The following is a 24,991-nucleotide window of genomic DNA, read 5'->3' as shown; positions in this document are numbered from 1 at the left end:
ACATAAACTAATATGCAGAGAGAGCGGAGCAGACAATACACTCGCTGCTAATAACCAGATAGCCTATCGTATTGGAGCTGAACGCACCGTCAGTGAGTTCGGGACAGTTCGGTTCCTTTGCTGCTGTTCCTATTTTGAAAACCATTCTGCCAAACGAACGTTTTGGCAAAGAAGACTGGATTTTACGCGAAAGCTTGATGCGGAAAACACAATTCAATGAGAGGAGAATGGGGAATATTCAAGCTGATTAATATTTGTGGCAATGCGTTACCTTTACTTTTTTCATTCCCTGACAGCTTTAACCGTTGATGACACCAGCCTCACATATTTTGTTTTTCAACTTTCTATTCTGACTAATGATGACGACTAGTTGTGATGCGAGCTGAATTGGGAAACTGTGGACAAGGACCTCCGACGCCGGTGTGAATCAATTACACTTTCACTGGAAAAATTGTTCCTCCTCATTTTTAGGGAGTGGTTCACCAGGGCGACCAACTTTCACTGACACCACAGGACGCATGATGTGTCCAAACTAAAGTCCATATTATGCTCAGTAACGCAGTCTCCAAAAGGACTGCACAACCTTAGCGCAATTATATCTAGAGTCATATCCTCCTAGGGCGGATCGAATAAGACAGAACGCCATGCGTAAACAAGAGTTCCAGTGGCTCCCCGAATTCCATAAAGGAATACTAGGACTTCTCCACCCTGTCTTTCTAAAGTACTAGCAGCACCAGACAACCGGACTGCCAGGCTACCGACAGGATGCAGTCTGGTCTGCCGCCCGCCCAAGCCCTTTACATCGGGATGGAGGTGATTATCGCCCTGTCCTCTGTGATCGGGAACGTGATGGTGGTCTGGGCGGTACGGATCAACCGTTCTCTGAGGGACACCACCTTCTGTTTCATAGTGTCTCTGGCTCTGGCGGATATTGCGGTGGGGGCTTTGGTCATCCCGTTGGCCATCACCATCAGCATCGGCCTCAAAACGCACTTCTACAGCTGCCTGCTGGTCGCGTGCACGGTGCTGGTGCTCACGCAGAGTTCCATCCTCGCTCTGCTAGCTATCGCTATCGACCGTTACCTGAGAGTCAAAATACCCATGAGGTAAAAAATGAGAGAAAGAAAGGGGATAGCCTTTATATTGTGCTTTTCTTTTTGTCTCTGTTTGAAAGCTTTCTTTTCCAAGGTCACTGGGGCAAACATCTGTCTCGTTTGTCTGTTGGCAATTGGATCTGAGATATTGTGCAGTATATGGCTATTTTGTTGCCTGATTACCGAATAGGCTACTCAGCCTATTTATTATAGCTGAAACTATGCAGCCTATTGATAGTTTTGGCAGACAGGCACAGTCAGCCCTCAGACAGAGATACTAAAACATCACCCACAGACAGACCATACAGACAGTGTTATGCTCAATAAATAGCCAGTCTCAGTTGAGGTATTTGTATTTATTATGGATCACCATTAACTGCTGCCAAGGCAGCAGCTACTCTTCCTGGGGTCCAGCAAAATTAAGGCAGTTATACATTTTAAAAACATTACAATGCATTCATAACAGATTTCACAACATATTAAGTTTGTGCCCTCAGGCATCTACTCTACTACCACATATCTATAACACAAAATACATGTGTATGTGTGTGTATAGTGCGTATGTTATCGTGTGTTTGTATGCATGTGTCTATGTTTGTGTTGCTTCATAGTCCATAAGGTGTATTTTTATCTGTTTTTTAAATCTAATTGTACTGCTGGCATGAGTTACTTGATGTGGAATAGAGTTCCATGTAGTCATGGCTCTATGTAGTACTGTGTGCCTCCCATAGTCTGTTCTTGACTTGGGGACTGTGAAGAGACCTCTGGTGGCATGTCTTGTGGGGTATGCATGGGTGCCAGTAGTTCAAACAGACAGCTCGGTGCATTCAACATGTCAAGTGATGAAGTCAATCTCTCCTCCACTTTGAGCCAGGAGAGATTGACATGCATATTAGTAATGTTAGCGCTCTGTGTACATCCAAGGGTCAGCCGTGTTGCCCTGTTCTGAGCCAATTGCAATTTTCCTAAGTCCCTCTTTGTGGCACCTGACCACACGACTGAACAGTAGTCCAGGTGCGACAAAACTAGGGCCTGTAGGACCTGCCTTGTTGATAGTGCTGTTAAGAATGCAGAGCAGCACTTTATTATAGACAGACTTCTCCCCATCCTAGCTACTGTTGATTCAATATGTTTTGACCATGACAGTTTACAATCCAGGGTTACTCCAAGCAATTTAGTCTCCTCAACTTGCTCAATTTCCACATTATTCATTACAAGATTTAGTTGAGGTTTAGGGTTTAGTGAATGATTTGTCCCAAATACAATGCTTTTAGTTTTTGAAATATTTAGGACTAACTTATTCCTTGCCACCCATTCTGAAACTAACTGCAGTCCTTTGTTAAGTGTTGCTGTCATTTCAGTCGCTGTGGTAGCTGACGTGTATAGTGTTGAGTCATCCGCATACATAGACACACTGGCTTTACTCAAAGCCTGTCGTTAGTAAAGATTGAAAAAAGTTCTCTCAGCCAATCATCATTCATTTGTGTAAGTGCTGTGCTTGTTGAATGTCATTCCCTATAAGCGTGCTGACAGTCTGTTGTCAATTTGTTTACTGTAAAATAGCATTTTATCTGGTCAAACACAATTTTTTCCAAAACTTTACTAAGGGTTGGTAACAGGCTGACTGGTCGGCTATTTGAGCCAGTAAAGGGGGCTGTACTATTCTTAGGTAGGGGAATAACTTTTGCTTCCCTCCAAGCCTAAGGGCACACACTTTCTTGTAGGCTTAAATTGAAGATATGGCAAATAGGAGTGGCAATATCGTCCGCTATTATCCTCAGTAATTTTCCATCCAAGTTGTCAGACCCAGGTGGCTTGTCATTGTTGATCGACAATAATACTTTTTTCACCTCTTCCACACTTACTTTACGGAATTCAAAATTACAATGTTTGTCTTTCATAATTTGGTCAGATATACTTGGATGTGTAGTGTCAGTTTTTGTTGCTGGCATGTCATGCCTAAGTTTACTAATCTTGCGAAGGAAAAAATAATTAAAGTAGATGGCAATATCAGTGGGTTTTGTGATGAATGAGTCATCTGATTCAATGAATGATGGAGCGGAGTTTGCCTTTTTGCTCAAAATTTCATTTAAGGTGCTCCAAAGCTTTTTACTATCATTCTTTATGTCATTTATCTTTGTTTCATAGTGTAGTTTCTTCTTCTTTTTATTCAGTTTAGATTTCTCAATCTGCAGTATGTTTGCCAATCAGTTGTACAGCCAGACCTATTTGCCATCTCTTTTGCCTCATCCCTCTCAACCATACAATGTTCAATTCCTCATCAATCCACTGGGATTTAACAGTTTTTACAGTCATTTCCTTAATGGGTGCATACTTATTAGTAACTGGGATAAGCAATTTCATAAATGTGTCAAGTGCATCGTCTGGTTGCTCGTCATTACACACCACAGACCAACAAATATTCTTCACATCAACAACATAGGAATCACTACAAAACTTATTGTATGACCCAGCCTTTGGAACTTTGGTTTTCCTAGATATGCCTACTATATTGTGATCACTACATCCGATGGATCTGGATACTGCTTTCAAACAAATTTCTGCAGCATTAGTAAAGATATGATCAATGATTTCATTCCTGTACTGTTTGTAACTACCCTGGTATGTTGATTGATAACCTTAACCAGGTTGCAGGCACTAGTTACAGTTTGAAGCATTCTCTTGAGTGGGCAGCCTGATGAAAACCAGTCAATATTTAAATCACTCAGAAAGTACACCTCTCTATTGATATCACATATATTATCAATAATTTCACACATGTATCCAGATACTGACTGTTAGCACTTGGTGGTCTATAGCAGCTTCCCACCAGAATGGGCTTTAGGTGAGGTAGGTGAACCTGTAGCCATATTACTTCAACCATATGTAACATGAGATCCTCTCTAAGCTTTACAGGAATGTGGTTCTGAATACAGACCGTAACTCTGCCCCCGTTGGCATTTCTGTCTTTTCTGTAAATGTTATAACCTTTTATTGCTACCACTGTATCATCAAAGGTATTATCTAAGTGAGTTTCAGAGATTGTCAGAATATGAATGTCATCTGTTACTAGCAAATGATTGATTTCATGAACCTTGGGCTATTTTTAGCATTTTCTTGCTTTACTGGGAAGCTTATCAGAGGTAGACATACTCTAGTTATTTTTTATTAGTGCAGGGTGAGCTCCACACATTGGACTTCCTATTAATCAAATCAAATCAAATCAAATTGTATTGGTCACATGCGCCGAATACAACAGGTGCAGACATTACAGTGAAATGCTTACTTACAGCCCTTAACCAACAGTGCATTTATTTTTAACAAAAAAAGTAAAAATAAAACAACAACAAAAAAAGTGTTGAGAAAAAAAGAGCAGAAGTAAAATAAAATAACAGTAGGGAGGCTATATATACAGGGGGGTACCGGTGCAGAGTCAATGTGCGGGGGCACCGGCTAGTTGAGATAGTTGAAGTAATATGTACATGTGGGTAGAGTTAAAGTGACTATGCATAAATAATTAACAGAGTAGCAGCAGCGTAAAAAGGATGGGGGGGGGGGGGGCAGTGCAAATAGTCCGGGAACCATGATTAGCTGTTCAGGAGTCTTATGGCTTGGGGGTAGAAGCTGTTGAGAAGTCTTTTGGACCTAGACTTGGCACTCCGGTACCGCTTGCCGTGCGGTAGCAGAGAGAACAGTCTATGACTAGGGTGGCTGGAGTCTTTGACAATTTTGAGGGCCTTCCTCTGACACCGCCTGGTATAGAGGTCCTGGATGGCAGGAAGCTTGGCCCCAGTGATGTACTGGGCCGTACGCACTACCCTCTGTAGTGCCTTGCGGTCGGAGGCCAAGCAGTTGCCATACCAGGCGGTGATGCAACCAGTCAGGATGCTCTCGATGGTGCAGCTGTAGAATTTTTTGAGGATCTGAGGACCCATGCCAAATCTTTTCAGTCTCCTGAGGGGGAATAGGCTTTGTCGTGCCCTCTTCACGACTGTCTTGGTGTGTTTGGACCATGATAGTTAGTTGGTGATGTGGACACCAAGGAACTTGAAGCTCTCAACCTGTTCCACTACAGCCCCGTCGATGAGAATGGGGGCGTGCTCAGTCCTCTTTTTTTTCCTGTAGTCCACAATCATCTCCTTTGTCTTGGTCACGTTGAGGGAGAGGTTGTTGTCCTGGCACCACACGGCCAGGTCTCTGACCTCCTCCCTATAGGCTGTCTCATCGTTGTCGGTGATCAGGCCTACCACTGTTGTGTCGTCGGCAAACTTAATGATGGTGTTGGAGTCGTGCCTGGCCATGCAGTCATGGGTGAACAGAGAGTACAGGAGGGGACTGAGCACGCACCCCTGAGGGGCCCCCGTGTTGAGGATCAGTGTGGCAGATGTGTTGTTACCTACCCTTACCACCTGGGGGCGGCCCGTCAGGAAGTCCAGGATCCAGTTGCAGAGGGAGGTGTTTAGTCCCAGGATCCTTAGCTTAGTGATGAGCTTAGAGGGCACTATGGTGTTGATCACTGAGCTGTAGTCAATTAACAGCATTCTCACGTAGGTGTTCTTTTTGTCCAGGTGGGAAAGGGCAGTGTGGAGTGCAATAGAGATTGCATCATCTGTGGATCTGTTTGGGCGGTATGCACATTGGAGTGGGTCTAGGGTTTCTGGGATAATGCTGTTGATATGAGCCATGACCAGCCTTTCAAAGCACTTCATGGCTACAGACGTCAGTGCTACGGGTCGGTAGTCATTTAGGCAGGTTATCTTAGAGTCCTTGGGCACGGGGACTATGGTGGTCTGCTTGAAACATGTTGGTATTACAGACTCAGTCAGGGACATGTTGAAAATGTCAGTGAAGACACTTGCCAGGTGGTCAGCACATGCTCGGAGTACACGTCCTGGTAATCCGTCTGGCCCTGCGGCCTTGTGAATGTTGACCTGCTTAAAAGTCTTACTCACATCGGCTACGGAGAGCGTGATCACATTGTCATCCGGAACAGCTGGTGCTCTCATGCATGCTTCAGTGTTGCTTGCCTCGAAGCGAGCATAGAAGTGGTTTAGTTCGTCTGGTAGGCTTGTGTCACTGGGCAGCTCGCGGCTGTGCTTCCCTTTGTAGTCTGTAATAGTTTTCAAGCCCTGCCACATCCGACGAGCGTCAGAGCCAGTGTAGTACGATTCAATCTTAGCCCTGAATTGACTCTTTGCCTGTTTGATGGTTCGTCGGAGGGCATAGCGGGATTTCTTATAAGCGTCCGGGTTAGAGTCCCGTTCCTTGAAAGCGGCAGCTCTACCCTTTAGCTCAGTGCGGATGTTTCCTGTAATCCATGGCTTCTGGTTGGGGTATGTACGTACGGTCACTGTGGGGACGACATCATCGATGCACTTATTGATGAAGCCAGTGACCGATGTGGTGTACTCCTCAATGCTGTCTGAAGAATCCCGGAACATGTTCCAGTCTGTGCTAGCAAAACAGTCCTGTAGCTTAGCATCTGCGTCATTTGACCACTTTTTTATTAACCGAGTCACTGGTGCTTCCTGCATTAGTTTTTGCTTATAAGCAGGAATCAGGAGGATAGAGTTATGGTCAGATTTGCCAAATGGAGGGCGAGGGAGAGCTTTGTATGCGTCTCTGTGTGTGGAGTAAAGGTGGTCTAGAGTTTATTTTCCGCTGGTTGCACATTTAACATGCTGGTAGAAATTAGGTAGAACGGATTTAAGTTTCCCTGCATTAAGTTTCCCTGCACACCACCTCAGTCCTAACAATATTACTCTGGTTCATAGGCATATGAGTACTGCATACAATAGCTGTAGGATCAGCAGAGGCATGCCGGGCAGTAAGAGGGACATAAATTAGGTTATTTACATTGTGTCTTCCAATGCCCATGGGATAATGTACATTTGCTGAATCATTATGACAACTCAGCGACACAATGGTAGGGATTAAATGAGCTGGACTTGGGTCATTGATAAGTCATTGTCTCAACGCAGCCTTATAATGCTGTGAAAGGATCCAGGAACCCAAATGATCTGGGTGGATCCCATCCTCCTTATAATACGAGCTTTGTTTCCAGAAGGTATCGAAATTGTCAATAAATGTTACACCCACAGAGCTGCAATAGTCTCGTAGCAGTAGTCTCATAGGTCAAGTCCATGTTCATCATAGTCAAAGTGAGATGTGTGTTGTAGACCTGCTCTGTTTCTCTTTGAGGGCATTTCATAGCTGTTGAATTCCACACCAGTTATGCGATCTCCTAATGAGAGTTAAAACCTTACCATGTGTTGACCAGCCAGGCCCCTCGCACACACCAGCCTGGTCTCATAGACTAGACACAACATAGTAAACTTAAATCCAGGACACTCAAATTAGTATTATGCTGTATGTTAAGTTTGGTATGGTTACGTAACACAAAAGGTTACTTAAGGGTGGTTGGTTGGGGTGGATGGGTAAGCGTATTACATGAACGTCAAGCAACCTGAAGGTTGTGTGTTCGAATCTCATCACGGACAACTTTAGCATTTTTGCTAATTAGCAACTACTTACTACTTTTTAGCAACTTTGCATGTTAGCTAACCTTTCCCCTAACCTTAACCCTTTATCCTAACTCCTAACCCTAACCCCTAGCATTAGCATTAGCCACCTAGCTAACGTTAGCCACAACAAACTGGAATTCGTAACATATCATACTAATTGTAATTCGTAACATATTGTATGAATTGCAATTCGTAATATATCATACTAATTGTAATTCATAACATATCATAAGAAATAGATATCATACTAATTGATAGATATCATACTAATACCATAGATATCATACTAATTGGAGTGTCCCGGATTTACATGTACAATGTTACTTCTACCCGAGTCCAGGTTGCACACACGTCCAATAGCACATGGAGTAGCCTACATGTGTAGAAGTAACAGTAAGACTAAATTAGAAATTCATTCAATTATCACATTCCATTTTCAATTAGCTCTTAGGCTGCATGTAGGTTTTAGCAAGTCGGAATGTTCAGAACTGAATGACCAAATCAACTCAGTGACTTAGTTTGAGGCGGTTTGAGGCGGTTTGTTTGACTAACGAGGAAGATTCAATAGAGGAGAAATTGGGGGAAAAGGTATTTTCTTAGTGTGATGAGTACTGAGGATACGAAGAGGCAGGACACAGACGCAGGAATCAACAATGTAAAGGTTTACTTAACACTGAGCAAGAGAACAACAACGAGCGAGTACACGACAAGACACTAACAATCACACACAACACAACACTGAACAGTCCAGGGCTATATAGGGGTGGTGATGAGATGATGAGGTGCAGGTGCACTGGAGGTGATTAGGGTGCATTGGGTTTCCATTCCGGTGTTGCCGAGGTGGTGCGCTCAGACCGGTGGCTCAGTAGACCGGCGAATCAGAGCACCGGATGGGAGCAACAGGAGGAGACGTGACACTTAGTTGGTTTTCCAGGTTCGGGGGAGATTAAATGGAATGCCTTGCGCACTTGAACGAGTGATAAATCATGCATTGGAATCAACATAAGATTGTTTTGACAAGCTACACTTTCACAGAGCACTGATGATTCAGCGTAAACTGTAGCAGGGTTGATTTCCAAATAACCAATAGTACAGAAAATATAAACAGGAAATATTGATTTTCACATCATGTAGGTTAGGTTTATCAATGTGTTCGGAGAAATATGAGCAATTTAGATACATGATAGAGATATGATATAGAAAAAACACACCACCCACACACTGGCATTCTTGTTCACTCCAGAATACTTGATGAACTGTCTCGTGACAGAAACATTGGTATACCCAATGTTTACCCATTAAAATACATCCCACTGGGCAAAAAATTGTTCAATCAACTTTGTTTACACGTCATTTCAACCAAACAAATCAATGTGATGATGTTGAATCAATGTGGAGAAATGATTGGATTTGGAAAAAATCATCAACGTAAGGACATTTCATATAAACATTTAACCTAAATCCAATGACATGGTGACATTTGTTGTTGATTTCACATGGAATTCACGTTAGTTGACAACTCAACCAAATGTAAATCAAAACTAGACGTTGAACTGACATCTGTGCCAAGTGGGATGTATTATAGAGGAGACAAGTACATCAGTATATTGGTATATAGTCAGTATAGATTCTCTTTTATAAAATCACCAATAACTAGGCTGCATTATCCCCATCCTAACAAATAAAGCATTTGAGATCCTTAAAGGCCAAAATCGTGATTTGCACAGCTTGCCTGTAAAAGGGAGCTACAGTTCATTTGAATGAATTGAATGCATGATTGATCAATGTGATTATTGTGGTTGGTTGGCTGATCTGAATATGTAATGTCTCAGGCCTCTGAATCTAACATAGGATGCATCCCAAATGTTATCCTATTCCTTATGGGTCCTGGTCAAAAGTAGTGAACTATATAGGGAACAGGGTGCCATTTGAGACCCTCATTTATTACAGGAGTTGATAGTGAAAGGGTCCAATTAGTAAACAAAGGTTGCCAGAAACTGTTCCTTGCATATGAATGCACAGGGAAACACTAAAGATACGGATTAATGAAAGGACTTATTGAAAACATATTTCAGAAACAACGTTTACTGGATAATTGATGTGCACTTAAGGAAGATAACCTAAGCACTCATTCATTGACCGACTGCTTCTTAGGAGATTGTGAACGCGCTTGTGTGTGTGTGTGTGTGTGTGTGTGTGTGTGTGTCCTCAGTGACATTACGAGACTGGTGTGTGTGTGTGTGTGTGACATTGAGTGGCAGTGAGTGTTTTATATCCTGGCAGCCCTGTGGCAGATTACTCAATGGGTTCTCCTTCTCCTTCCTGTGAGAGACCATTCATCCTCAGAGGTGTATGCGTCACACCACCCACTGTGTGTGTGTGTGTGTGTGTGTGTGTGAGAGAGAGAGAAAGCGAGAGAGGGAGAGGGGGAGGGAGAGAGAGAATGTGTGAGAGAGACCAGAAGGGGAGAGAGAGTACGTAGAGAGTCAGTAGGTCTGGCAAGGAGACGGCAAAGGAGTGTGTGTTTCTGTGAGTGTGTGAGAAAGAGAATGTGTGGGTATATGCAGGTTTCTCTTGAGATGATTTACTCGTTGTCTGAGGGTGTGTCAGTTCTACTTTCATGCCTCAGAGAAGCAGCTCCTTCAGCAAACTCACACAAACCAAAGATGTACATCTAACAGCAGTGCTTCATCTGCTCTGGTGTGTGAGCAGAGCACATCAGTTCATACCTCCTGTATAGTTACTCAGCTATGACCTTCAAAAGGAGGAAAGAATCACAGATTTGGATTCTAAACTTGGATGTAATTCAGAAGTTTGACAGGGTACTAGACAGTCTAGTGAGGTACCGATGTACCGTACCATGAATTGCAGAACACGGTGGATACAAGCCAATTGCAGTGATTCTCTTCTCGGAACATTAGTCAGTCAGCCAAGACTTGGAGCTTGTTGGATTTACTCTCATATCCAGTAGCGGTCCGTGGTTCAAATCCAAGCCCCCTCCCCCCAAAAAGCCATATTACAACCTATGTGTTGTGATAATTGCGTTGTTTTCTCTTTAACCTGTTAATCCATATACCTTGCGACCGTGATATATAGGCCTAAAGGCCGAGACAATAAGAAGACACAGTGGCAGAATAAATTCAACCACACCTTTGTTTTATCACAAAACTGGATAGCAACCTCTGTCCGGTGAAGTCCACAAAGCATATGCTATGTAACAGACAGTTACGTGACTTACAGCATGGTCAAGCAAGTTAATGTTTCGGACCGCTAAACAACTGTTGATTTAGAACCACAGTTACCATAAGTCGCAAAGAAAACAGGAGCTGCCTCCACTATTCCAGCACCATTTCAACATCATCAAATCACCTCTACTTACTCTAATACAGTGACAACTAAAAGATGCCAAAAACTATATGGAGGCTTAAATATCCTGACCTAGTGAGATATACATGGCGGAGACTCAATCAAGCTAGTCGTCTTGACTTCTTTCTTATGTCATTCTCGTTGGCACCAAAAGTTTAAAAAGTGTTGATAGGGGACAGAATGCGGTCAGACCATCATATAATTGGCATATACATTACTCTTACTGAATTTCCACGTGGGCGAGGATATTGGAAATTTTATCAAAGCCTATTGGATGATAACTTGTTTTTAACTAGGACAGAGGAATTTATAACTAATTTTTTTCCCAACATAACATAGGTACAGCAAATCCCCTTATTGTATGGGACACTTTTAAATGTGCCTTTAGAGGACATGCAATTCAGTACTCATCTCGAAAACAAAAGCAATTTAGGTCAAAAGAGTCCATACTATCAAAGGAAATAGAAGGTCTAACAGAACAGATAGATAGCAATAAAAACAGTAACAGAGGCTCAGAATAAATGAGAGGAAAAACAAAAAGAAATGGAGAAACTTATTCAAGAAAGATCAAGTGTAATATATTATAAAAAATTAAGCAAACTGGATGGAATATGGGGAAAAATGCACCAAATTATTTTTTTATCTTCAACATAGAAATGCTACCAAAAAGAATTTACTGAAACTGGTTACAAATGACGAAGTCACCCATGATACACCAAATTATATTTTGAAGGAGGAAGCAAAGTACTTTAAGCATATGTTTTAGTTTCCGTCGCCTCCATCTCCTCTAACTGAAGCTAATTGTAGGGATTTTTTTTCTATTGATAATGTAAAATTAACAGCCATACAGAAAGACTCATGTGAAGGTGAAATTTTTTCTTATCTAGAGCGACTTACAGTTAGTGAGTGCATACATTTTCATACTAGATGCAATGAAAGACTAAGTCCGGGAAAACTCCAGGATTGGATGGCATACCAGTCGAGGTATACCAAACCTTTTTTGATATACTCAGAGGACCGTTATCAGCAAGAAGAAGGTTTGATGTCATTATTACTGAAACAGGATACAAGTGGGAAATATAAAGATCCAGTCCATTTTAAAAATTGGAGGCCCCTTACACTTCAGTGTTGTGATGCAAAAATTCTAGCAAAATGTATAGCGCATAGAATTAAAAAGGTATTGTTGGACATTATTCATTCTAATCAGACAGGCTTTTTATGGACGATACATTGGAGATAATATAAGGCAAGTACTGGAAACAATAGAACACTATGAAAAATCTGGGAAACCAGGCCTGCTATTCATAGCAGACTTTGAAAAGGCATTTGATAAAGTACGACTGGAGTTTATATATAAATGCCTGGAGCATTTCAATTTTGGAGAATCTCTTATAAAATGGATTAAAATCATGTATAGTAACCCTAGGTGTAAAATAGTAAATAATGGCTATTTCTCAGAAAGCCATTAAGTAAAACAAGGTTATCCACAATCGGCATATCTATTTATTATGAAATGTTAGCTATTAAAATCAGATCCAACAATAATATCAAGGGATTAGAAATCCAAAGTTTAAAAACAAAGGTGTCATTGTATGCTGATGATTCATGTTTTCTTTTAAATCCACAACTTGAATCCCTCCACAGCCTCATAGAGGATCTAGATACATTTTCTAATTTTCTTACAATCAAATTATGATACATTTACTATATTGCGTATTGGATCACAAAAAAATACAATTTTTACATTACCATGTAATTTACCAATAAAATGGTCTGATGGTGATGTGGATATACTCTGAATACATATCCCAAAGGAAATACATTTTCTCACTCCAATACATTTTAATAGAAAGTTAGCAAAAATAGATAAGATCTTGCTACCATGGAAAGGTAAATACCTGTCTATTTGTGGAAAAATCACCCTGATTAACTCTTTAGTATTATCTCAGTTTACCTATTTGCTTATGGTCTTGCCTACGCCTAGCGAACAGTGTTTTAAATGATATGAGAAAAAAATATTCAATTTTATTTGGAACGGCAAGACAGACAAAATTAAACGGGCCAATTTATATAATGAATATGATTTCGGAGGACAGAAATGATTAAATATTAAAGCAATAGACCTATCACTAAAAGCTTCAGTCATACTAAAGATATACTTAAATCCAAACTGGTTCTCTAACAAATTAGTAACATTGTCTCACCCCATGTTCAAGAATGGCCTTTTTCCCTTTATTCAGATTACAAACTCTCACTTTCAGTTATTTGAAAAGGAAATAATCCCCAAAATATCACTATTTCTAAAACAAGCCATAGAAAGTTGGTTGCAATTTTATTCTCCAGAAACGACAGAACAAATAATGCAACAAATATTGTGGTTAAACTCAAATATACTAATTGATAAAAAAATATTATTTAATTTTTTTTTTTTTTAAAGGTATAATCGTCGTAAATGATATCATAGGTAGGACTGGTGGAGTTATGTCACACATGCAGCTAACAAAACATATGGAAAAACAAAACGACGCCGGATTCAAAACTTAGAATTTTTCAATTAAAATTATTATTCAAAATTCTTGTTACCAATATAATGTTATTTATATGGGGGATACAATCTTCCCAGCTCTGCAGATTTTGCTGCGAAGAGACAGAATCATTAGATCATTTGTTTTGGTACTGTCCATTAGTAGCTTGTTTTTGGTCACAGGTCCAGGAATGGCTGAAGGATTACAATATTTAGCTGGAGCTAACCCTGCAGATAGCACTACTGGGTGATCTGAAAAGTCATAGTCAATTGATCAATAATATAATAATACTTTTAGCAAAAAAAAGTATTTTCAATTTCAATCTGTAGAAATAATGAGAATAGAAGGGTTCAGAACTTTTGTGAAAAATCACAGTACAGTTGAAAAATATATGACAAATAGAAATCTAAAATTGATGGTGTTAAGATATAGATGGGAGGTGTTGAATGGAGCTGAAGGATGGGACTAATAACAACTAACAACAACTAATAACAACAAGATAACTAATGTAAAGCATACTGTGTCCATAGAAGTATATAGGTTATAGGTTGAGAGCTTTTGTGAAAGAGCACTGTTAGAAAGATATGGCATATAGAGGCAAACCGGATGGACATCATGAAAATGATCGGAGAGGTTGAGGGTAGAGGAAGTTCAGGAGTAAAAACAAACAAAATATAATTATTGTAAATGTCCATAAAATGTATATAGTATGTATAAGCTGGAAGTAGAGGCCTAAGTGTTGTTGTTCACTAGTTTACTCCAATTAGGGAAGGGGTGGTGGGGTTGGAAAGTAATAAAGGGAAATATATTATAAAAAAGGATATGTACATATATATGTATGGACACTACCGTTCAAAAGTTTGGGGTCACTTAGAAATGTCCTTGTTTTCGAAAGAAAATCAATATTTTTGTCCATTAAAATAACATAACATTGATCAGAAATACAGTGTACACATTGTTAATGTTGTAAATGGCTATTGTAGCTGGAAACGGCTACATAGGCGTACAGAGGCCCATTATCAGAAACCATCAGTCCCGTGTTCCAATGGCACGTTCTGTTTGCCATATCTCAGACTGGCCAATAAAAGGAAAAGATTAAGATGGGCAGTCTGACATATGGCTTTTTCTTTGCAACTCTGCCTAGAAGGTCAGCATCCCAGAGTCGCTTCTTCACTGTTGAAGTTGAGACTGGTGTTCTTTAATGAAGCTGCCAGTTGAAGCCTGTTTCTCAAACTAGACACTCAAATGTATTTGTCCTCTTGCTCAGTTGTGCACCGAGGCCTCCCACTCCTCTTTCTATTCTGGTTAGAGCCTGTTTGCGCTGTTCTGTGACGGGAGTAGTACACAGCGTATTACGAGATCTTCAGTTTCTTGGCATTTTCTCGCATGTTTGGATGCACACGTTCACGTCATGTATGTTATCATTTACTGGAAAATAGTCTGATTAATTTGCTATAAAAGATAAAGCTCATACTGCCTTCATTTCTCAGAACAAGAATAGACTGACGAGTTTCAGAAGAAAGTTATTTGTTTCTGGCCATTTTGAGCCTGTAATCGAACCCACAATTGCTGATGCTCCAGATACTCAACTAGTCTCAAGAAGGCCAGTTTTATTGCTTCTGTGACACTCTGGCTCTATGGACGTTTATAATTGAGCCAGGGTTGTTCATTTTCATGTGTTTGGGTGTATTTCATTTGGTGGTGTTGGGGATGGGTGAGTTTCATTTTGTTTGTGTCAGGTGGTGATTGGTCGATGACTCCCAATCGGAGGTAACGAGTGTCAGCTGTCGGCTCGTTATCTCTGATTGGGAGCCATATATATTCTGTGTGTTTTCTCCTTTGTGTTGTGGGTTATTGTTTCTTTGTTGCTGTTTGTCGTATTCAGTATAGAACTTCACGTATCGTCTTTTGTTGTTTTTCGTGGTTGCTTTGATTAATAAAGTCATCATGTTCACTCGCAACGCTGCGCATTGGTCCAATCCTTCAGACGATCGTGACAGAATAACCCACCACAAGAGGACCAAGCGGCGTAACAAGCGGCAACAGGACCTACCTACGCAGGATTTATGGACGCCTCCTAAGGATTTTTGGACATGGGAGGAGATTCGGGCTGGAAAGGGTCCTTGGGCACAACCGGAGGAATATCACCGCCCTCGTGAAGAGCTGGAGGCAGCTGCAGCCGAGAGGAGGTGGTATGAGGAGGAATATCACCGCCCTCGTGAAGAGCTGGAGGCAGCTGCAGCCGAGAGGAGGTGGTATGAAGAGGAAGCGCGGAGTCGAGGCTGGAAGCCTGTGGTTACTCCCCAAAAAATTTTTTGGGGGGGGCACATGGCTTGGGCGCCTGGGCAGCAGGAGGCTGCCACAGGTAGAGCTGGAGAGAAGGCTATCGGATTACGGGAGCCATTGGCGAGTAGAGGGAGGGAAGTTGTTGTGGCACGGCATGAGAGACTGAAGGGTGTTACCAGTCTGGTCCGGTCCGTTCTTGATCCCCAGTTAAGGCCAGTGGTGGGTGTTCCCGGTACGGACCGGTCTGTTCCTACTCCACGCACCAGGTCCACGATGTGCGTCGCCAGCCCGGCCCGGCCTGTTCCGGCCACTCGCACCAGGGATAAGGTGCGCGTCGCCAGCCCAGCCCGGCCTGTTCCTGCTCCACGCACGAATCCTACGGGGTGCGTCACCAGTCGGCCAGAGTCTGCCGTCTGCCCAACGGCGCCTGAACTGGTCGTCTGCCCAACGGCGCCTGAACTGCCCGTCGGCCCTATGGCGTCTGAACTGCCCGTCTGTCAAGCGCTGCATAAGCCGCCCGTCTGTACTGAGCCTGCAAAGCCGCCCGTCTGCCATGAGCCTTCAGAGCCGTCCGCCAGATCGGAGCCGCTAGTGCCTTCCGCCAGACAGGAGCCGCTAGAGTCTTCCGCCAGACAGAATCATACACCTGCTATGGAATCAGCAGGAGCCGACGCAACCCATACTAGACTGGAAGCTCAGGTTCGGGACCAGAAAGAGCAGCTCCTGCAGATGGGAGCCGCCCTGCTGGAGGTGATGACTGCAATCCGAGGCTGGGGTCCGCCTCCACCGCCAGCCTCCCAGCCAGCACCATCAGCCAGCCATGAGCAGCCAGATCTGTCAACCAGCCATGAGCAGCCAGATCCGTCAGCCAGCCATGAGCAGCCAGACCCGTCAGCCAGCCATGAGCAGCCAGATCCGTCAGCCAGCCATGAGCAGCCAGATCCGTCAGCCAGCCATGAGCAGCCAGACCCGTCAGCCAGCCATGAGCAGCCAGATCCGTCAGCCAGCCATGAGCAGCCAGATCCGTCAGCCAGCCATGAGCAGCCAGATCCGTCAGCCAGCCATGAGCAGCCAGATCCGTCAGCCAGCCATGAGCAGCCAGATCCGTCAGCCAGCCAGGATCCGCCAGAGCCGTCCAGCCAGGATCCGCCAGAGCCGTCCAGCCAGGATCCGCCAGAGCCGTCCAGCCAGGATCCGCCAGAGCCGTCCAGCCAGGATCCGCCAGAGCCGTCCAGCCAGGATCCGCCAGAGCCGTCCCGCCAGGATCCGCCAGAGCCGTCCAGCCTGGATCCGCCAGAGCCGTCCCGCCAGGATCCGCCAGAGCCGTCCCGCCAGGATCCGCCAGAGCCGTCCCGCCAGGATCCGCCAGAGCCAGCCAGCCAGGATCCTCCATCTAGTCAGGTGCTGCCCCTTAGCCCGGTGCTGCCCCTTAGTCCGGTGCTGCCCTTTAGCCCGGTGCTGCCCCTTAGTCCGGTGCTGCCCCTGAGTCCGGTGCCGCCCCTTAGCCCGGTGCTGCCCCGTAGTCCGGTACTGCCCCTTAGCCCGGTGCTGCCCCTTAGTCCTGTACTGCCCTTTAGTCCGGTACTGCCCCGTAGTCCGGTGCTGCCCCTTGTCCCGGTGCTGCCCCTTATCCCGGTGCTGCCCCTTATCCCGGTGCTGCCCCTTAGGCCGATGCTGCCCCTTAGTCCGGGGTTGCCCCTTAGTCCAGGTGGGGTTAGGTGGAGGGTGGTCATTGGGAGGAGGCTACCGAAGCAGGTTGTGACTGTGGTGGGGTGGGGATCACGACCGGGGCCAGAGCCGCCACCATGGACAGACGCCCACCCAGACCCTCCCCTAGTCCTGATGTTGGTGCGCCCGGAGTTCGCACCTTTAGGGGGGGGTACTGTGACACTCTGGCTCTATGGACGTTTATAATTGAGCCAGGGTTGTTCATTTTCATGTGTTTGGGTGTATTTCATTTGGTGGTGTTGGGGATGGGTGAGTTTCATTTTGTTTGTGTCAGGTGGTGATTGGTCGATGACTCCCAATCGGAGGTAACGAGTGTCAGCTGTCGGCTCGTTATCTCTGATTGGGAGCCATATATATTCTGTGTGTTTTCTCCTTTGTGTTGTGGGTTATTGTTTCTTTGTTGCTGTTTGTCGTATTCAGTATAGAACTTCACGTATCGTCTTTTGTTGTTTTTCGTGGTTGCTTTGATTAATAAAGTCATCATGTTCACTCGCAACGCTGCGCATTGGTCCAATCCTTCAGACGATCGTGACAGCTTCTTTAATCAGCACAACAACAAAGGGTTTTCTAATGATCAATTAGCCTTTTAAAATGATAAACTTGGATTAGCAAACACAACGTGCCATTGGAACACAGGACTGATGGTTGCTGATAATGGCCCTCTGTATGCCTATGTAGATATTCCAGTAAAAATCAGCCGTTTCCAGCTACAATAGCCATTTACAACATTAACAATGTCTACACTGTATTTCTGATCAATTTGATGTTATTTTAATGAACAAAAAAAATATTTTATTTCGAAAACAAGGACATTTCTAAGTGACCCCAAACTTTTGAACGGTAGTGTATGTATGTATATATATATATATATATATATATATACAGTGGGGAGAACAAGTATTTGATACACTGCCGATTTTGCAGGTTTTCCTACTTACAAAGCATGTAGAGGTCTGTAATTTTTATCATAGGTACACTTCAACTGTGAGAGACAGAATCTAAAACAAAAATCCAGAAAATCACATTGTATGATTTTTAAGTAATTCATTTGCATTTTATTGCATGACATAAGTATTTGATACATCAGAAAAGCAGAACTTAATATTTGGTACAGAAACCTTTGTTTGCAATTACAGAGATCATACGTTTCCTGTACGTCTTGACCAGGTTTGCACACACTGCAGCAGGGATTTTGGCCGACTCCTCCATACAGACCTTCTCCAGATCCTTCAGGTTTCGGGGCTGTTACTGGGCAATACGGACTTTCAGTTCCCTCCAAAGATTTTCTATTGGGTTCAGGTCTGTAGACTGGCTAGGCCACTCCAGGACCTTGAGATGCTTCTTACGGAGCCACTCCTTAGTTGCCCTGGCTGTGTGTTTCAGGTCGTTGTCATGCTGGAAGACCCAGCCACGACCCATCTTCAATGCTCTTACTGAGGGAAGGAGGTTGTTGGCCAAGATCTCGCGATACTTGGCCCCATCCATCCTCCCCTCAATACGGTGCAGTCGTCCTGTCCCCTTTGCAGAAAAGCATCCCCAAAGAATGATGTTTCCACCTCCATGCTTCACGGTTGGGATGGTGTTCTTGGGGTTGTACTCATCCTTCTTCTTCCTCCAAACACGGCGAGTGGAGTTTAGACCAAAAAGCTCTATTTTTGTCTCATCAGACCACATGACCTTCTCCCATTCCTCCTCTGGATCATCCAGATGGTCATTGGCAAACTTCAGACGGGCCTGGACATGCGCTGGCTTGAGCAGGGGGACCTTGCGTGCGCTGCAGGATTTTAATCCATGACGGCGTAGTGTGTTACTAATGGTTTTCTTTGAGTTTGTGGTCCCAGCTCTCTTCAGGTCATTGACCAGGTCCTGCCGTGTAGTTAATAATATAATAATAATAATATGCCATTTAGCAGACGCTTTTATCCAAAGCGACTTACAGTCATGCGTGCATACATTTTTTTTGTGTATGGGTGGTCCCGGGGATCGAACCCACTACCTTGGCATTACAAGCGCTGTGCTCTACCAGCTGAGCTACAGAGGACCACAGTTCTGGGCTGATCCCTCACCTTCCTTATGATCATTGATGCCCCACGAGGTGAAATCTTGCATGGAGCCCCAGACCGAGGGTGATTGACCGTTATCTTGAACTTCTTCCATTTTCTAATAATTGCGCCAACAGTTGTTGCCTTCTCACCAAGCTGCTTGCCTATTGTCCTGTAGCCCATCCCAGCCTTGTGCAGGTTTACAATTTTATCCCTGATGTCCTTACACAGCTCTCTGGTCTTTGTGGAGAGGTTGGAGTCTGTTTGATTGAGTGTGTGGACAGGTGTCTTTTATACAGGTAACGAGTTCAAACAGGTACAGTTAATACAGGTAATGAGTGGAGAACAGGAGGGCTTCTTAAAGAAAAACTAACAGGTCTGTGAGACCCGGAATTCTTACTGGTTGGTAAGTGATCAAATACTTATGTCAGCAAATAAAATGCAAATTAATTACTTAAAAATCATACAATGTGATTTTCTGGATTTTTGTTTTAGATTCCGTCTCTCACAGTTGAAGTGTACCTATGATAAAAATTACAGACCTCTACATGCTTTGTAAGTAGGAAAACCTGCAAAATCGGCAGTGTATCAAATACTTGTTCTCCCCACTGTGTATATATATATATATATATATATATATATATATATATATATATATATATATATATATTTGCGAAGAAAATCGCTGTTGGCCAGTACAGAGAATTAAGTAAAACCACAAGTCCAAATCCCTACCTCCATCCATGGCTAATTTAGGAAAGTGCCAATTTTAGCTTGCTAGCTATCCACCGGAGGACAACAACACAATGAGATGCAACAGTTCAAGTTGTTTCTGTCAATGACGTATGCTCTCAACACAAACATGCTTTCTAAGTCAAACAACAAAGCTCTTGAAAGCATGTAAATGGGAACTAAAATATAATGTAAATGGGAACTAAAAGATAATGTAAATGGGAACTAAAAGATAATGTAAATGGAAACTAAAAGATCATGTAAATGAGAACTAAAATATAATGTAATGGGAACTAAAAGATAATGTAAATGGAAACTAAAATATCATGTAAATGAGAACTAAAATATAATGTAATGGGAACTAAAAGATAATGTAATGGGAACTAAAAGATAATGTAATGGGAACTAAAAGATAATGTAATGGGAACTAAAAGATAATGTAATGGGAACTAAAAGATCATGTAATGGGAACTAAAAGATAATGTAATGGGAACTAAAAGAGGTACAGCACAGTATACACTAACACCTCACCCGTTTTTTGTCTTGTCTCCTGTCTCCATAGCTACAAGCGTGTGGTAACTCCGCGGCGGGCAGGCACGGCGGTGGTGGTGTGTTGGATGGTTGCCATCGTGGTCGGCTTGACGCCCATGCTGGGCTGGAACAACCTGCAGCGTCTCCGTGACAACAGCTCCCTGGTGACCTCTGAGCTCTTAGTGACGTGTCAGTTTGAGAACGTCATCAGCATGGACTACATGGTCTACTTCAACTTCTTCGGCTGGGTGCTGCCGCCCCTCGTCCTCATGCTGCTCATCTATGCTGAGATCTTTTACATGATACACCGGCAGCTCAACAAGAAGGTGATTGGCTAGAACTACAATAACTAGCCTTGTTAAAGCAGACTCACATGAAGTAAAAACAATGGTGACTGCAGCGTTCAGTCTGGTTTAATAATATTATATATAATATGCCATTTAGCAGACGCTTTTATCCAAAGCAACTTACAGTCATGTGTGCATAAATTTTTACATATGGCTATAGAATTTTTAACCAGGCTATAGAATCAGATGATCCACTGGCAGCTCGACAAGAAGCATAGCCTGGTCCCAGATCTGTTTGTGTGGTCTTGCCAACTCCTACGGTCATTGTCACATGACATTAACTATAGTAGTTGAAAAGACAGCACAAACAGATCTGAGACCAGGCTACATGAAGGTCACTTGTCTAGACTAGAGTCAGATGAATAGGACAGAATGAACCGAGTGTGTTTGATGAGCACAGCAGGGAAGTAGAGGGAGGTGAAAGGAGTTGGAGGGAGGTAGAGGGCGTTGGAGGGAGGTGGAGGGAGGTAGAGGGAGACGGAGGGAGACAGAGTGAGGTAGAGGGAGGTGGAGTGAGGTAGAGGGAGATGGAGGGAGGTGAAGGGAGTTGAGGGAGGTGAAGGGAGTTGAGGGAGGTGAAGGGAGTTGAGGGAGGTGGAGGAAGTTGAAGGGAGACTGAGGGAGGTGGAGTGAGGTAGAGGGAGATGGAGTGAGGTAGAGGGAGGTGGAGGGAGGTGAATGGAGGTGGAGGGAGGTAGAGGGAGGTAGAGGGAGGTAGAGGGAGGTAGAGGGAGATGGAGTGAGGTAGAGGGAGGTGGAGGGAGGTAGAGGGAGTTGGAGGGGGGGAATAGAGGTGAAGGGAGTTGGAGGGAGGTGGAGTGAGGTAGAGGGAGGTGGAGTGAGGTGGAGTGAGGTGGAGGGAGGTGGAGGGAGGTGGAGTGAGGTGGAGGGAGGTGGAGGGAGGTGGAGGAAGTTGAAGGGAGACTGAGGGAGGTGGAGTGAGGTAGAGGGAGATGGAGTGAGGTAGAGGGAGGTGGAGGGAGGTGAATAGAGGTGGAGGGAGGTAGAGGGAGGTGGAGTGAGGTAGAGGGAGGTGGAGGGAGTTGAAGGGAGATGGAGGGAGGTGAAGGGAGGTGGAGGGAGGTGAATGGAGGTGGAGGGAGACTGAGGGAGGTGGAGTGAGGTAGAGGGAGATGGAGTGAGGTAGAGGGAGGTGGAGGGAGGTAGAGGGAGTTGGAGGGAGGTAGAGGGAGTTGGAGGGAGGTAGAGGGAGGTGAAGGGAGGTAGAGGGAGGTAGAGGGAGTTGGAGGGAGTTGGAGGGAAGTGGACGGAGGAAAAGGGAGTTGGAGGGAGGTGGGGGGAGGTAGAGGGAGGTGAAGGGAGTTGGAGGGAGATGGAGGGAGGTGAAGGGAGATGGAGGGAGATGGAGGGAGGTGGAGGGAGGTGGAGGAGGTGGGGGGAGGTGGAGGAGGTGGGGGGAGGGAGGTAGAGGGAGGTGCAGGGAGAGAGGTGGAAGGAGGTGGAGGGAGTTGAAGGGAGGTGAAGGGAGGTGGAGGGAGGTAGAGGGAGTTGGAGGGAGTTGGAGGGAGGTGGAGGGAGTTGGAGGGAGTTGGAGGGAGGTGAAGGGAGGTGAAGGGAGGTGGAGGGAGTTAGGTGGAGGGAGGGAGGCGGAGGCAGGTAGAGGGAGGTGGAGGCAGGTAGAGGCAGTTTACATTTGATGTAGAAATCGCAGTCCTGTGGCGTGCACCAGAAAGGTAACAGGAACAGTTTATCCCCCTCATGGCTGACAACTTAGACAGACATTACTGAGCAGAGGTGCTGATTGTCGGCTGAGAGGACAGGTTTTTAAATCAAGTGTCAACTCACTCCACCCAGGACACACTGCTGTGCAAATCAAACACACTTAGAATACAATACAATGGAATAGAATAACTTTGTTTTTACCAGAGAGAACATTGGTTAACTTGTAAGAATGCATTAAAGATATGTATAATGTTGTAAGGTTGTCCAGAAGACCAGCCTTTGAATCTGAAGTCTAAAATCATCTTCCTCTTCTCCCTCTTCTCCCTCCTATCCCAGGTGACGGCGAGCCACACGGACCCCAGCCGTTACTATGGGAAGGAACTTAAACTAGCCAAGTCCCTGGCCCTGGTCCTCTTCCTGTTTGCCATCAGCTGGCTTCCTCTCCACATCCTCAACTGCATCACGCTGTTCTGCCCGGACTGTAAAAAGCCCATATTCCTTATCTATATCGCCATCCTGCTCACACACGCCAACTCTGCCGTCAACCCCATCGTCTACGCATTCCGCATCAAGAAGTTCCGGAATGCGTTCCGTAAGATCTGGGAACAGTATGTGCTGTGTAAGGACCCGGTGGGCAAGCTGCCCCAGAGAGGGAGTCAGAGGAGCCAGAGCGGAGTGGAGAGGAGGCTGAGGGCGAACGATGACGACGACGACGTCTGATCTGGTGATGAAGATGTTGGGATGTGAACACACTGGATTATTAGTGCAGACGGATCTACATGACAACGGTTTCTATGTTGATTTTCCTGCTGGTTAGAGAATGGTGATTGGATAAAGATGTGGAGGTGGTGGGAGGGATCCTAACCCTGGAGTGATTTGACTGAATAGGGGGGTCCTTAACCTCCGTTTGACCCCACACAGTGAGGGGGTTCTGGCAAGGAATGTTCCAGACTGAGTGTTGAAATGTTACCTCACACAGGGTGGACTGGATTGGCTGAACTAACTATCCACAGGTGACTGGGTTCTGACACCATGGGTTATCTGATTTCTCTCCATTCTAGAATACAGCAGAATGACATCACTACTATACGACATAATCTAACCTGACGTAAGATAATACAACTGAACAGAACAATGGAGTCGTCAGGTCACCATGGTGATTAGGATTCCGAATTAAAAGGAAGGAGGAACTACTAACAATGACTCTAACCATCTCCCACTGGCTTAGGGAACAATGATGTCATATTGGCGAAGGGGCTTCCGGAAGGTACCGATAGGAACTTGTTGAACTCAATCATTAAGTGTTTCTTAGTAGCACATAACGCACACCGCTACTTTTAAACAGGGCCCACATAGGCTCTGGTCAAAAGTAGTGCACTATATAGGGTGCCATTTAAGATGGACCCTATGACTACAGTATCGGTGTCAGATGGTTGGAGGGCAGGGCTGCTCCATCTGTGAACTTTGAACTGAACAAAAGAAACATGGCCTTTCTATATGGACAACCTCACATGATCTTTTCACATGATCACAAGCTAAATGTCTCTCTCATTCTGTATATGGAAGAGGAAAAGGTTCATTCCTCCGATACTGAGATGTCAGATTCCATAGCCGTACACACCAAGGGGTACTGAGGGTCAGGAGCAGAGCCAGATAGACCTACTTTATATACCTACATGGCTCTGGACAGAAGGACAAAGAGAGGGTTGTTTTGAAATTAAAGAGTTGCGATATCCCCACTTTTTCACATTTGTGTTTTTTTTCATCAGAAATTATTGCTTATGGGTACCTTCATGTGTGTGTGTAACATATTACTGTTCTCTGATTTTTAATTCATAGATTTTAGATGTGAAATAAAATGAGTTTATTTTTGCAAAACACTGTATATCCATTGTTTAGCTGGAATGGAATGTTTGTATCCTGTATATTTGACTGTGATATGTTGTTGTCTCACATAGCTACTGTAGCTTAATATGAATGCACTAACTGTAAGTCGATCTGGATAAGAGCATCTGCTAAATGACTAAATTATCCAATGTAAATGTTTTACATACAGATCTCATATTACTGTATGAATTATAAAAACGATGTATAACTTGTATAGTTCTTTATTAAAAATGTACTTATTTGTTA

General features: G+C 44.0%; 1 protein-coding gene across 1 annotated transcript; it reads left to right on the top strand.

Moving 5' to 3' along the window:
• On the top strand, positions 1–24,991 carry LOC311137895 (adenosine receptor A1-like). Its single transcript, XM_084172501.1, has 3 exons — positions 1–1,106; positions 20,860–21,154; positions 23,195–24,991. Exons 1-3 carry the CDS (start codon positions 766–768, stop codon positions 23,576–23,578), a joined length of 1,020 nt encoding a protein of 339 aa, XP_084028627.1. The 5' UTR covers positions 1–765; the 3' UTR covers positions 23,579–24,991.

This window comes from Coregonus lavaretus (assembly GCF_964263955.1).
Source record: "Coregonus lavaretus genome assembly, chromosome: 12".
NCBI classification, from domain to species: Eukaryota; Metazoa; Chordata; class Actinopteri; order Salmoniformes; family Salmonidae; genus Coregonus; species Coregonus lavaretus.
Note: the sequence above shows the minus strand (reverse complement) of the source record. Positions and strands in the feature narration are given on the sequence as shown.

Excerpts from the sequence above, each read along its gene's own strand:
- LOC311137895 (XM_084172501.1), top strand. The coding sequence starts at position 766 with ATGCAGTCTGGTCTGCCGCCCGCCCAAGCCCTTTACATCGGGATGGAG. Across the intron at positions 1,107-20,859 it reads AGAGTCAAAATACCCATGAG|CTACAAGCGTGTGGTAACTC; the intron begins GTAAAAAATGAG and ends CTGTCTCCATAG. Across the intron at positions 21,155-23,194 it reads ACCGGCAGCTCAACAAGAAG|GTGACGGCGAGCCACACGGA; the intron begins GTGATTGGCTAG and ends CTCCTATCCCAG.